The sequence below is a fragment of the Vavraia culicis genome (genome assembly GCF_000192795.1).
Source record: "Vavraia culicis subsp. floridensis unplaced genomic scaffold supercont1.12, whole genome shotgun sequence".
In the NCBI taxonomy this organism is placed as follows: Eukaryota; Fungi; Microsporidia; family Pleistophoridae; genus Vavraia; species Vavraia culicis.
Genome location: NW_007360615.1, coordinates 61979 through 76528, shown reverse-complemented (window position 1 = coordinate 76528; position 14550 = coordinate 61979). Strand labels below are relative to the sequence as shown.

General features: G+C 43.8%; 6 protein-coding genes across 6 annotated transcripts; 2 read left to right on the top strand and 4 right to left on the bottom strand.

Moving 5' to 3' along the window:
* Positions 1-45: 45 nt before the first annotated feature.
* On the top strand, positions 46-767 carry VCUG_00921 (uncharacterized protein). Its single transcript, XM_008075751.1, has one exon. It carries the CDS (start codon positions 197-199, stop codon positions 524-526), a length of 330 nt encoding a protein of 109 aa, XP_008073942.1. The 5' UTR covers positions 46-196; the 3' UTR covers positions 527-767.
* Positions 768-1129: 362 nt separating this feature from the next.
* VCUG_00920 (uncharacterized protein) lies at positions 1130-1681 on the bottom strand. Its single transcript, XM_008075750.1, has one exon. It carries the CDS (start codon positions 1668-1670, stop codon positions 1275-1277), a length of 396 nt encoding a protein of 131 aa, XP_008073941.1. The 5' UTR covers positions 1671-1681; the 3' UTR covers positions 1130-1274.
* Positions 1682-4918: 3237 nt separating this feature from the next.
* VCUG_00919 (uncharacterized protein) lies at positions 4919-6409 on the top strand. The gene has a single exon (XM_008075749.1). The coding sequence runs from the start codon at positions 4942-4944 to the stop codon at positions 6316-6318; it is 1377 nt and encodes a 458-aa protein (XP_008073940.1). The 5' UTR covers positions 4919-4941; the 3' UTR covers positions 6319-6409.
* Positions 6410-8774: 2365 nt separating this feature from the next.
* On the bottom strand, positions 8775-11317 carry VCUG_00918 (uncharacterized protein; the record flags this gene model as incomplete). The annotated part of the gene is made up of 1 exon (XM_008075748.1): positions 8775-11317. The coding sequence occupies one exon, from the start codon at positions 11315-11317 to the stop codon at positions 8792-8794; it is 2526 nt and encodes an 841-aa protein (XP_008073939.1). The 3' UTR covers positions 8775-8791.
* A 716-nt stretch (positions 11318-12033) lies between these two features.
* Positions 12034-12615, bottom strand: VCUG_00917 (uncharacterized protein; the record flags this gene model as incomplete). Its single annotated transcript, XM_008075747.1, has 1 exon — positions 12034-12615. The coding sequence occupies one exon, from the start codon at positions 12613-12615 to the stop codon at positions 12034-12036; it is 582 nt and encodes a 193-aa protein (XP_008073938.1).
* A 729-nt stretch (positions 12616-13344) lies between these two features.
* On the bottom strand, positions 13345-14349 carry VCUG_00916 (transcription factor ssl1; the record flags this gene model as incomplete). The annotated part of the gene is made up of 1 exon (XM_008075714.1): positions 13345-14349. One exon carries the CDS (start codon positions 14347-14349, stop codon positions 13345-13347), a length of 1005 nt encoding a protein of 334 aa, XP_008073905.1.
* Between the last annotated feature and the right edge of the window lie 201 nt (positions 14350-14550).

Sequence of the window (14550 nt, the reverse complement as noted above, 5' to 3'; positions counted from 1 at the left end):
CGGTGCCTACACGCACTGCTTTGGAGCGTACACGCACGGTTTTAGCACCTACATGCACTGTTTTGTGCTCCATACGGTGTCCTTTTACAAACGAGTGCGCATCGCCTAGCTGTTCGCAGCATTTCGGTCCCTTTGGGATGTCTGCCCGCGTTTTGTAAAAGTTTTTACCAAAATTTTGGTGTACACCTTCACAGCAATGAGACCGCCAGACAATTTAAACCTTACCACGGACGAATTCGCGGAGTACCTCAGGAATGAGTGCAAGGAGTACGTTCGTTCGCAGGTATTGCGCATTGATGAACATAAGCACGCCCACTTGGATGACAGCATTCGCAGCGAGAGAGTGTTCTTCCATACTTCCTATAAGAATAGGTTGGCACCGCTTACCGATCGATTGGCAAGAAAGCACGGCGTTGCCATGGAAATACGCAATCACGACCGGTACACCGAGTGTGTGCATATCACGGGGCGAGTAGTAGCAATTGAGGACGTGAAAAGTGCGTTAAAGGAGCATTTAGGTATTTAATGCGGGATAGCAGCTATACGTTGATTAAAAAGTGTTTGATCAATGAACTGCGCATGGTATGGTGCCGTTCTCATGGTGGCACCTGCGTTGAACGGCATGAGTGCGAACAAATTATTTTGTAAAAGGGAGCATTCCTTGGAGATGAGCTGCGTTGAAGCGGACCGATATGAACTGACAAAGAAGTACGTAGGAGTCATGGCAACGCATATTTACCGTTCAGCTTGTGTCTACTCCATTCCAGGGATACCGTTCAATTTGAGTGCGAATTTAGCGGTAAACCAGCTTATGATGGGAAAAGGATGAGTTTATGGATTTTTAAGTAAAATTGCTTCATTGGTACGGACAACCAAGGGCTGTGTGGTCACGGTAGGGATGCTCAGCGGACCAGAAAAGAGGTATACTGCCGCGAAGGCGGACAGATGCTCTGAATAATGTGCAAATTATGATAAAAGGTTTATTTTGTGGTTTTAAAGCAAATATTTCGTGGCAAAAATACAAATTTTGAATATTGCCTGTAACGCTTGAACAACCGTATCACATGCGTTACTTGCACCGGTTGCGTTGATCGTGCAACGCTTTGGGCTGCAAAACTGGGGTAGATGAGCAAATTGAGGGTGCATACAGTGGCGTAGCGTGGTGGTGTACGGTTTCTGTGGGCGTATCCAAAAATGAGCAAATTGAGGGTGCATACAGTGGCGTAGCGTGGTGCAACAGAACCTGCAATTGCTCACATTGGTAGAACCAGTCTCTACGACATTTTAAGTGTCTTAACACACTGGGACGGAGCCATGTGCGGCAATGCTGTGAGCAATCCGTTAATCTGCCAGTGCAGTAATTCATGAGTGGCATGAGAATGACCAACCGGCTCAGACACAACAATAAATTCGCTGCGCCACATCGCTACTGTGTACAGCACATGTCTCGGTGCACCAACACGATTTTTGCCCAAAATGTATTTACCAAGCACTAAATGGCAGCCTTGTTCGATCAAAAGAATGATCTTAAAACGCGTATTTCCTGCTGCCAGATCGGAAGGTGAAGAAACGCACAAAATTTGACCGTGTACGGTTATGTGAGGTGATAAATAAATACATTCTTGGTGAGATACCGCAGAGTTGATGACCAAATGGTACGAGCACATCATTTCGTTGTTTATTCACTGCCAACTGTAGTTTTAATCTGATATTTTATTCTTAACAGCCTGTTCAGCTGCCATCTTTCGCACGAACTCTCTAGGCGCGCTAAGCGCCTACCATGGCTTCGAAGGTTTTTATTTCACGAGATCCTAATTAATTGCCGAGTCCTTCGGAAACACATCTCTTCGTACCAACGCATTCATTTCTTGCCTGGGGATTAAAAACACGCCCTAAACCTTGCAATGTCTTATTCCTTGGTTTGGGATCTTTGATCGGTACAAAATTGTAAAAACACTTTTGACATAGAACGGGCAGGAAAGCATGTTGTTCGCATGTTGTGGTATGAGGAGATAAATAAACATACTTTTAATGAAAAATAGAAGAAATGTGATGGTTTGGAAGTATCGTACAGGGTAAAAGCGGTCAATTTTGGTTATTTCTCTTCATTTTGTTCATTGGTCATTTTATAGTACATGATCTTTCCATAAACGAAATAATCTGTGCCTAGGAACTGCCCTCCAAACAACTTCTGGTGTCCTGCCCTTTTTTATTACCGCTTCTTTTTTTGAAGTTAAGCTGATACGTTTTCCTTGTTCAAAACTTTTGATAGGCTTAGACAATTCTTGGTTCAATCGCTTAATATTCCTTACAAGCGCTCAACATAGAAATATGAAGGGAGTAAAGCATTTAAGAAGGTGTTAGATGCGATGCACTGTCCGCAGATCAGTCTCATATTCAATAAGGAAATTGCCAAATTTTATTCTTCTACCACATACCGACCTGTGCTTGATAAATCGTTGGATCGATAGCACTCAATGAATGCGTTAACAATGGTTGTCATGACCTAATTAGGATCAGAACGGCAACAAAGCACACAATCTGCGGTTGCAAGGCAATTTTTGCGCACATTTTCGTTACACCAGATGAGCAAATTCATCTATCGCTATTTACACCTCTTTAAAACGATAAGCACGTTCATATGGTATTACCGGTTAGACCGCGCCACAATATAAAGCTGTTTAGCACCTCCACAACGCTAACTTTAACAAACAAAGCATCTCTCAGGCAATAAAATGCATCTACACCACGTTCTATCCGATGCCGTGCAGGGATGAGTGCACAGAAGAGGGGCACTGCCTGTTAAGCAAATACCTCAACCACACGAATGCTACATCAATTATTCTTGCAGTTTCATACGATAAGCGATGACCTGTTGCCATCAGAACTAAAACCAAAATCTAACAATTCTGCTTAAACAGCGGTTATTTCCAATCAAATGGTGTCCCTGGTCTTAATTGTGGCAGCAACACCGCGCAGGTAAGCACGCCCTAGTCCCGGTAAAGTACCTACCGGTCACCCATGTTAGATGAATAAGTGCTAATAAAGAGCATCAAAACAATCGTTGTGGTACTTCTCATCCATTCACACAATTCTTATCGCATGTGATGCCAAATCGCTTACCCTCCTGCAAAAGCACTTGTACCAATCCACAAGGCTGGGCCGCTTTATCCCAGTTCATTTTGATGCCGCAAAAAACTGCTATCGCGCAACGGCACCGTGCGATCACAAAGAAAAGACAGCGCTACTCACACAGCTGCGGTACCACGTTTCGTAAAATAAACTAAGTGTCATATTCTTTTATTTAAAGTTGACCTGTCACAACGTTTACGCTTTTTGCAATTTTTTTATTTACAAGTCGTTGCTGACCTGCCACGCCTGGTTGACCGAAGTACCTTTTGGCGCAGCAACCTGTTTGGTGGGTAAAGATGGTTCTTAGAGGGTGATGTTACGCGCTGCTCTCATGATGGGGAGGGTGCGGAGCATTCAGAATTTTTCAAGTTCCGGCAAAAATACAAATGGCGAGCAAAACGTGTTGCAGAACAATTGCATGCCTGCAAAAACAGCAAATGGTTCTGTGATGTAGAATATAACCGGAACGGTAGGTAAAACCAATAGCTTGTGTTATTATGAGAAATTACTTCATAATTAGCACCAATGCGCCCAGCTGTCTGTGCCGAGCTGCCATTGTTTTTGTCCAGTTACGGACACATTCAATATCCATTTTTTACCATTTGAGCCGTCAAAACACCAATCATCGCTACAATCACCACTTCCCAAACAGCTTCAGCCTCAAACCCTCAGAAGGTGCTTCTGTCCATTTCATGCCACAATCTGCAGCTCCATCTTTAACTTTAGCCATGTTACCAAAATATTTCTCATTCCTAATTCATCACTTATAATTTATTTCAGAGTAGAAATATTTTTGTGCAATCCGGCGAAATAGGAAATGACATTTCAAAAATGTGTATTGCTACAAATGACACATACCACGTGCTGTGCACGTTTTTCTTTTTTTTTGCATGAATGCCTGTGATTCTGGTGCTAAACTTGCATTACGGATGGTTCTGTAGTATCTGGCGTGCAACCGGCTGCACCGGGCGTAAAAACGATACGTTTTTTGCTCTCATCTGTTGAACGGTCCAAACATACAATTTCATGCGAATTTGTTTAATTCCGTTGCAAACTATCAAATGATCAGAATGTGGCGTGGGCAGTCGTCCAAAATACGCCATTCCTGCACGCGGTGTGTGTTCGGGAGCAAACACGTCTTGCAAATGGTTTGTGCTGATTTGCTCTTATTATTTCAATTTCCAAAAAATGTTTTTTATCTTTTAGTTTAATCGTGTGCACAAAAATTGATCATTGATATCAAAACTTGATTTTAGTTGATTTCGGCGTGCTGAATCGCACCACGTACAGCAGTTCAAATAAATAGGCTTTTAATCAGGTAGTAACACGCATTTCTGTGCGAGCACAAAAATTGGAAGGAGCATGGACACAGGACAGCAGGAATACTGCTGGGGAGGGGAATATCAGCAATTTTTGATCGTATGTCAGAGAAACCTTAATTTTACTTGGATATTTCATTTCTTTGAATTAAAATGGCGATTTATTTATTACAGAAATTTTTTAAAAAAAGTAAATTGGCCCAAGTACTTACGCAGTGACGTGCATGAAAATTCCTCTTTGAGCACTCAAATTGCTTGGCAACACGCATTTCATGTGCATGGGTGCCACAAACTCACCACGATCCAGAACAACAAAACGGAAGGAAACAGGACGACGAACGTATCGTGAAGCTGAGGCGCGCTCGTGTGGGAAGCACAGTTCTGTGCATCAGAAACACCAGCAACAGTGAATATAAACATAAGTAATATATGCCATTTTGGGATTAAAAAGGAATTAATAAACACGATAAAAAGACACCTGCATTGTTTCATGAGCTGCAAGAGACTTGAAAGGAAAAAGACGAGAGGAAATAGCGGCGCAACGAAACACGAAACGAAGACAAAGCAGGAATTGAGGAGGAAACAGGGCAGAAAAGTGTTTGGTGCGGATAGAAGCGGGAGAACGGGTGTTGGCACGAAAAAAACGGTTAGAGACGAGGACATGCCATCCAATTGCACCTTTGTGTACCTGAAATCGCTTGAAACCATGCTATTTCAGGACAGCACGGTGTTGGAGGACGAGAAATCGATCGTGTACAGGCTAAAAGAGGTGTTTCTGTACTCGGGCGAGGAGAGAAAACGCACCATCGAGATGAAGCCGTTCACCGGCGAGCACGAGCACAACCAGTACAGCCAGCAAAGCCTGTTCGAGTACGCCATCGATATATTCAAGAAGTATCTCAGCTCGCCGAAGTGCTCGATCACAGTGCTCAAGAGCGCATTCGAAGAGAGGGAAATTGAAAATTTCTTTGCAAAAATAAGGACGGTAACGGTGAAGGCACGCGTAATGATCGTCAGATGCGTGCAGATCCTGCTCCTGAAGGCGGTCGAGTACCGCCATCTGCTAAAAAACTGCATCTACAACGAACTCGTGTACTACATAGAGAACGGAAGGAATCTGAAGTGCATAGATGTGCTGCTGGACATATGCTCGTTCTACGTGCTCAAGGACATCTACCACGATCTGCACGAGCTCAAGCACTTTCTCATCAACTACGTACTGCCGCTGTTCACGAATTCGAACGCATTCTGCTACCGCGATGACGTTCTTCTGCTCTTCACCAGCATATGCTACTGCAGTGACGGCTTCATGGACATGGTGTTCGTCCATTTCAGCAAAATATTTTTTGAGGCGAACACGCCCACGCGAACACTCATAATGGAGGTTACGCTCCGAGTGCTCAACGAGAAGTGCCGAGACATGTACCCGTACATACCGATGATCTGTGATTTTCTCAATTTTGCACTCAAAGAGCAGAACTCCGCGCTCATATCCATCACAAAGCTGCTTTTTTCCCTTCCTGTGCTTTTTCTCTCTTTCCGGCGGAACATTTCGCACATCCTGCCGCTGATCTTCAAGAACCTGTACAAAACATCGAAGACCTACTGGAACGTGGAGGAGAGAGGCGTGTTGTACGAGATCATCAACAGCATCATGGTAATAGATAAGGATTTGTTTGACAGGTGCCTCATGAACTATAACAAGGAGAAGTACGGCGCGTATTTCGACAGAAAGATCAAGGAAGATGTCATCGACACCGATTTTGTCGGATGGAGCGGCAGGGCACTCGACGATAGCGTCAACGAACGGCGAAAAAGTGTGTATGACATAGAATATGAAGAGCTCAAGCGGTTTAGAAGGATGTGAAGCGCAGTGGCGATGCTTAATTTACAAATCATAGTTTTATGTTAAATAATGCCACAGAGGTGCACCGATAACCGGTGCACCAGTTATTAAAGATTTACTGTATATTATTTAAGGGAATGTTTATGTGCTCGAGTATTTTCCTTTTTCATAATCTTAATAAAAAATTTTAAGGTGAGAAATTGCAAGGATGACAGGGCCTTTGAACAAAGGTTCTTCTCATGAATGGTGAATATAGCCGTTCGCGAAGAGTGTACTTAGCTATCATCGCAAAACAGCTGAGATACGGCCAATAATGATGAATTGTTCATGCTACGGGTGATGAACACGCTTGTTCACACCACGGAACGGTAGGTAAGTGCCAACGAAGTAGTGATGTGCAATTGAAGTGGCAAGCAAACGAGGTGGTAAGCAAATTCGCCTGTTTGTGCTGATGAAATTGCCATTCAATCAGCGGAAAAACGTAATGCACAAATCGGGCCATGACCGCAAAATAAATTGTGATGAAATGTCAGAGGAAGATCACTCGAAACCATTTGCTTGTTTTTGGTGTGCGGACCGAACGGAATCACAGATACACCACGTACAGATCGGTTCGCAGCTCTTCACCCAAATGGCATATCTCATAATAATGCCTTTTAGAACACTCCTCGATGGAGAGCTACTATCCTTTATAGGAATTTCCACTATAAACAGCGCTTTTCTTTAACACAACGAATGACATTCCCTTTAGCGCACATCCGCTGGCCATATCGGTGCAGATTTCGTTTCGGTGACAAAATAAAAAGTTGCCGTGCTATTAACATCGGATCAACGGTTCCCCAATCAGTGATCAATTTCATTTCAGATCACTTATAATCGTAAGTTACACCGCCATACAAAACATTTCTATTTTAGATCCAAATATATCTCAAGAAGCAACACGCACAGAATTAACAAAAACGTAAAAAGTGATGTCGCTTAAATTAACACTTTTAGGATGAATCACACAGTTAATCACCATTAATGTGCTAAATTATCGATTTCCGTTAGAGTGCTGCCACTTTCCTTTTTTTCCTTCATTTCATTATTTTCGGTATATTCATCGTTACTTTTGGTTAATTAAAAGAAACGCTTCACTCGCCCCATCCTTTTCCCTATTATACACGTATTACAACCACCACATGCCCGTAATTCTATTTGTACGCATCCATTAGTAATTTGCTCGTGCCTTGAGACCCCTTCCAAACACTACGATCAAAAAAGATCGGATGATAAATTGCGCATTCTAGTTTATTGCAGAACGAGATTAAAACCAAGCGTGATCTTTTTGATCATACGTGCTCCTATGCTGGTATCAAACACTATTCCTATGACCACTCACCTTTCCGTATCAACCAATGTATGGTTACAGTCAATCTCTTGATATAACAAAAATGCATTTCAATATTTAATTGGTTTACTCGTTTTGATGTATTGATCCCTCCAAAAAGAGCGAATTGCATTATTCGCATCTTTGCACCAAATTAAAAATTTTAAATTGGTGTTTAATTCGTTTTTTAAAATGTTTTCTGCCATTTCTACGAATAGTGGATGAAAGCACGGTTGCATATGAAAACCAATATTTAACCTTTACGAAGAGAAAGCGATCGAGAAAAAAAGGTAAAAAAACAAATCCAAAGGAATGGCAGATTACCATTATCACATACTGTTGCGTTTTATAAACGTAAATAGAGCAATTGATGCTTTATAAATGTATTTTTGACATTGAGGAGTACTTTCAACAAAAACAATCAACGAAATGAAAATTTGACTGTTGTGCGGTGCTGAGGTGATAGCAAATAAATTTTTTTAAATAAAAACTGATATTGCAGTTCAAGGTATGCCACTTGTCCACGTGATGTGTAACAGATCGGTAAGTAAATTTATGTTCTCACACACTTGGAACATCCTGACAAATACGCTTTTTTGGTATACCGAGACCGAACGTGGCACTGGTCCTTGATCAATCAGAGACCAAGCATAGACTGGTCTGTCATCCATTCTCTTCGCGCGGTATCCTTGACACGCACAACTTGCCAGATTCTACTGCTCAGATACCTCTTCTCGTATGCATTCATAACCTAGACCATTTATACCAAATCTTCCTGCTTGGTTTTCGTGCAGGATTCTGCAACAAGAGTGGTTTGCACACCTCTTCTCGCCAAAGAGCCTATAAACTTCTGCTCCGTACTACCACGTCCGTTTGTAATACGCAATTTGCCATGATGTAACCAACCTTGAAGCAGATTTGTTATGTAGGAGAAGTTTACAATGCACCACGGTTTATCCAAGTAATTAACCGAATACGTTCATTTTGGTAGAGCTGTGCATAAGAAGTGCACTTAACAGCAGCAACACTCCACCATCGGAAAAAGCCGTTCGTACAGTGCCGAATAAACGGCATGCCAACACAACGCACCTCATGGCGCAAACAAGGAATAATCACAACCATGTTTTATTCATTCACCACAATCACATCCTCAAAGAAGTCCATCAATCCTGTCTCATTCTCTCCACTCTCATCCCATTTCAACGTAAAAGGCGTGTGCATCTTATAAATCCCGGTTATCTCCCGCGGTGTGCCCTTCATTCCCGTAACATCCATCCGCTTGCCAACATTCACCTCCCGTTCAACAAACTCATACTCAGTCTCACTCACAAACTTAGCTGTCGCCACTATTTTTGTTTTTATGGCCGGCAGCATCGTAAGGAAGAAGTACGGCTCTTTGAAAATGGCGCTTTCCTCACCGTCTAGCAACATTATCATGAGGAACAGAACGCCGCACAGGCCTTTTGCGTTGAGCAACTTGTTCTTGTAGTTGTACAGGTCGGTGGTGCACGTGCCCAGCCCTAGATTGGTCATCCCCATTGCCAAGTGCCTTATATTGCACCGCTTGACCAGTTTCAAAGCATTAAGAACGGTCGAATTGTTGCTGCCCGAGCACACCAGGCCGATGCCCAACAGCTTGGAAATGAGGATACCATGATCCGATCCGGTAATGCCCCGAAGAAGGTCATCAAGCACAACGTTGTTGTTTGTCCCATTGAACAGCAACCCTAGACACAGCGGAATTGCACGTTTCAAAAAAACGTTGTCGAGAAGTGACGATGCGTTGACAATCCGTGCGCCCATCACGCACGTGAGCGGATCTCCCATCGAAATCAGCGCAATGGCGATCAGGCCCAGCTGCTCTAAATGTCCATTTTGTGCAAAACCCTCCGTGTTGTTTGAGCTGTCCATGTCGCTGATACCATCGTTTTTAGGGACATCCGTCTTTAGCGTTGTCAACGTTCCCTTCTGCCCGTCATCATTCTGTGCTTTTTCGCCCCTCTCGCTGTTGACCGATCCTTTTCCTGGCGCCTCTTCGTCATCCGACTTGGTAATCCTAATGCCTGTCTTCTTCTCTGCTCGGCCTTTGTCGCCTTCCTCCCCCTCATTCTCCTCCATTGTTCTGGACACCTCCTGCTCACCAAAGCAGATGGTGAGCACTTCCTCGATGATCGACGTATCACCTGTTCCCTGGTACATCATGCCGAGCAGCAGCACTAACACCTGCTTGCCGTGCATGCCCATCGTGTCGAGCCGTTTTATCAGTGCCTCAGGATTGTTGGTGTTCTTGTAGTACAAAATGGTGAGCGCAAGGATGTAGATCAGACTCTCCACATTGCTCCCCTTGTTCTGCTCGATGAGGTTGATGAATGTCTCAGTGAGCACCTCATCCCTTGACGAGATGTAGGCCGGGCTGGCTGCAAGCACAAACGCGGCAATTGCACGGTAGTCGATCGTGCTGGGCGTGCTCTTCTCAGGCGGAATGTCGTTGAGAATGTTAATGAGCAGCTCCACAGGAAGTATCTCCTTACCATACGTCTCCACAAGAAACGTTGCAAGCAGCAGTTCGTTGCACGGATTCTCTTCCAGTCCTTCGCGTATAAGTGCCATCACCACCTCCTCCTCCTCAACCCTGTTCATGCTGAATGCCAGCAGCCCGTTCACCTTATTCGTGAACATGGAGAAATCAAGCGTAGTATTGCAGTACACGAGACCATAAAGGTAGCAGTCGCTGATACTCGCGTTCAGATCCCTATCATTCTCAGCGAGCTGCTCCTCATCAGCACCAAAGTCGCCAATGCCGTAATTCGCCATGCACTGTCCAAGCAAGCCCATTATCTTTGTCGCGTTGATTTCCTTTCTGTTCAGTTTAAAATCCTTGAGCGCGTAGCTGAACAGCGAATTTCTAAACTTTCTGAGGCGCAGCTTGTGGAAAATAAAATTGGCCTGCAGCTTGAGCGCGGGCGGCAGTTTCTCACAGAAAAGAAAGGCCTCTGTGACCATGCCCCGCGAGAGGTAGTTGATGAGCTGATCAATAAGCATGCCGTGCTTCTCGTATATCTTGAAGATTACGTCGTCTAAAGCATCTCCCATCCTGTTTAGACCTTCCAGGTAGGTCAGGATTCTCTTCTTGTTGTGCTGGTCGGTGTACTCCAGGATCTTGTGCTCCTTGTGAATCTCGATCAGGTAATCGATTGCATCGATCTCAGAATTTGTGTCGAACAAGAAGCGTATGCATTCGTTCTCCATCACCTCGTACGCCCGGACCATATCGCTCTCAATCCCCGGTTTGCCGAGCTCTTTGTAACACTTCAAGTTCTCAAAGTACATCTCAAGCAGCTGCTTGAGCATTTCCTTTACGTACTGGTGGCCCCACTCCTTGAGCGGAATGACGTTGCCGTGCACCCTCAGGTCCAGGCTGTTCTTTATGACTGAGAGAATGTCTGCCATCATCTTCTTGTTCTCACTCTCCTGCATGCGCATGTATGTGTCCTCCAAGCTGCCGATGTGCTCCCTGAGCTTGAGCGTATTTTTGTGATCCTTGAGAAACACAATGAGTGTCTGTATCGCAGACTGTTGCACACCCTCATCCCCATCGTTTAGCCGTTCCAGTATCAAAACAAGGTCCGTGTTTTGCAGTTCTGTTTGCATGAGGGGTCGAACAATTTAAAAATAAATTTATTACGACTGATGGCATGCCTGTGAGGGCTCTCCAAGGAGGGGTGTACCAGGCCGAGTGCAACGATACGATGTGGGAGACCTTCTTTTGTAAGGAGGGAAGAATATGTGGTTCACGTATTGCAAAAAGCAGGGAAGTAATTTTGAACACGCTTCAATTACAAGATAAGAAATGTTTTGGACAGGCCGAAGTGAAAAATGCCCTGTACGACGAGAAAAAGTGCGCAATGGTAGGCGAAAATTTATTACGAATGTTGGATGAGGAGGACGAACCACCAATTTTGGTGTGGGGCAGTCTTAACACGTTTGTTTGCTGATCACAGCAAACATTAAATTCATGTGGGATGTATGGTGCTAGTCTTTGGAAATGCGAGGTGTTGCAGATGACCAAAAAATCAAATATTGGAGGGATAGACCTTCGGTAGATCGATCAAGAGATCGTTACCTCATAAATATTAGGATTGTGCTAGCATGAGCGGTACTCATACGATTTGCCTTAAGATCGTTGCCTCATAAATATTAGGATTGTGCTAGCATGAGCGGTACTCATACGATTTGCTTTGTTCGCCAAGTTTTACCACTTATGCACACGCAACTGTTAACCTTGCCCGTGATAGCTCTTAGCGCATTTCTCCTTACTCCCACGTATGGTGGACGTCTCCCCACGCGTACTAACAGCCAATCAAATTTTAATTAACACTAGGCTTCAACTCAACGCTCCTCAGCTGGTCATTCTCAAATATCTTAACCATGTAGCGCTGGTAGTTCAACAAAAATCTGTTCTTCATCAGATCAACGCACTTCTGCAGGAGACCAATGGCCTCATCAGCCGTCATGTCCTCACGGTACTCCCTGTCCAACAAACCATAAAGAAAGAACCGCGAATATCCCATGCATATGTAATTGCTGGATGACATGGCACCGTACTGATCAACACTGTACAACGACCTGTTCTTGTCCATTATCATAAATGTTGACTCCATGGGCTGTTGGCGCAGCCTGCTGTGAATGTAATTCTGGACAAAAAAGGCTGTTGTCTGCGAGCAGAGCGGCACCTGCCCGTCAAGTGCCTGTAGTTTTACACTCTCGGTGAAAAGATTGCGCAGGCCGCAGCACTGCTGAAATGAGCCACAGTGTGCCAAAACAACGGTGTCATAGATGTTTGAGAATTTGGACTCGTCTGACTTTACGCACAGGATAGATGCTGGCACTATCATATCGCTGGCTATTAAAACGAAATTTTTTGTTTTTATTCCTACTAGGTTGTCCATCGAGGGGTTGCGAAATTGACGCAAATTTTAGTCGGTGTAAATGAGGGAATTTTACGTGCTAGGACAGGGAATGGTGTTTTTGGTGAGTGTGATTTTCACAGCACCTCTCCCTTAAGCTATCATGATGTGGTATTTGGATCGGATGCAGTAATACGGAATATGTGGTAGAAAAGATTTGCATCCATGAAAATAGCGAAAAAGCGTGCTTTTAGCATGCACAAGAGCGGATACAATCATAAAATATGCAAATGCAACCGGGTTACTAAGTAATTAGTAGCAGCGTTGTGTTACGTGCAGCATATTAAAACTACTTAAAAGCAACTCCTCAGGCATTTTCTTCCACAAAACGTACATTCATTTACTTCTTTGCGCACCATACCATTCAAAAAACACACTTTTTGGTGTTCTGAGACCGATCATAAGGCGTTGTAATTCATGAACCCCGACACCGGTAAGCTTCTCACTGCAAAAACTGCCATTAAATAAGTGAACGGCAATAATAAAATATCTCCAGTATCACCCTCAAAGAGACAGGGCAACTATTTCAGCAACTGTGAAGTAGGAGAACCCCGTTTTATCCATTTTTGATCATTAACACTCATTATTAAGTGTTTGTGTGCAGATGAGTGCCGCACCGTTATCGATATGCCTACCGCTCCATGGCATTTCTCAACTATGTTAGAACGTATACCGTGCTTGCTCAGTGCTATAAAATCACATTTATTATTATCAATCACAATAAATGCAAAAGTAGAGATCATTGTGTATGAAATAGCAACAGCCCTCGCAATAAACACTCATACACTTTTTACATTGGTCGCTCCCATCACCACCGCATACCCTGCACACCCCGTTGCTTTTCTCGAAGTCTTCTAGGGGATAACAGTAGTATAGCGATTGTGAGAGAATATTCGACGTGACCAGCTGTGTCTTACAAATAGGGCATTTGATGGGCAGGTTGCATACCTTAGTGTGGCACACCGGGCATTCATAGCCTTTTTTGCTGCACCTGAAACAGCACGCACAGACCAAATCGCCCGTTAAAGCCTGTGGAAACCCGAGCTTGAGCAGGTTGAGTGCCGAACTAGAGTTAATCGAATTGGGCATGCAAAACGACTCAAGAAAAAGGGAAATATCAGATACTTCAACGGGCACGTAGTACTTGCCGTGTGTCTTCTGTGCAATATTCTTAAAAAAGTACACCTCTGCCCTAAGTGCTATAAAATGTACCTTTATATCTCTAAATGCACGCATCTCTTCGAAGTCTATCGTATATAACGAGCCGGTAACTACCAAAATTTCTTTTATATGGTCGTCCCTGCTGAGAAAATCAAGCGAAACATTCAAGCTGTTCATCAGCGAAAACTCACCTGTCCCTGCCACGCCAAAAAAGTTCTCAGTTTCAGACATCCTGTCCAGCACGATGTAATTTTCGCATCTGTTGTTCCGATATATGAGTAAGCTGAGAATAGAAATCGGATTTTCATCGTAAAACTTTTTGATAAAATGGTTCAGCTTGGTCGTTACGTGGTACCGGAATGAGGGAAGAAAATCGTTCAGCTCGATCGATGCAGATGAATCTATGATGATGTGAAAATGCCTTATTATGCCCTTTTTGTACGGTGCATACGTGTGATGAAGTTTCTTCTCGAGTGATACGTTTTTTTCTTCGTCCTCGTTGAGGTTTTCCCATGTTCTTTTGTACTGTTTCTCCCAGCTGAAAGGAGCAGACATGGGTGTGTAAATGGGTGCAAGAAAAAACGGTTCGAGTGAAATAAGTGGTATGTGATGGGGCAGTATCAGAATGAAGGGGCTGAGTGGCGATTGAATGATCGTGTTGGGAGACCTTATCGAAATAAGGAACCTGTCTTTCACAGGACTGGGGATAAATGGAACAACAGGCTGTACCGTTACACAACAGATTGTTGATTAGCT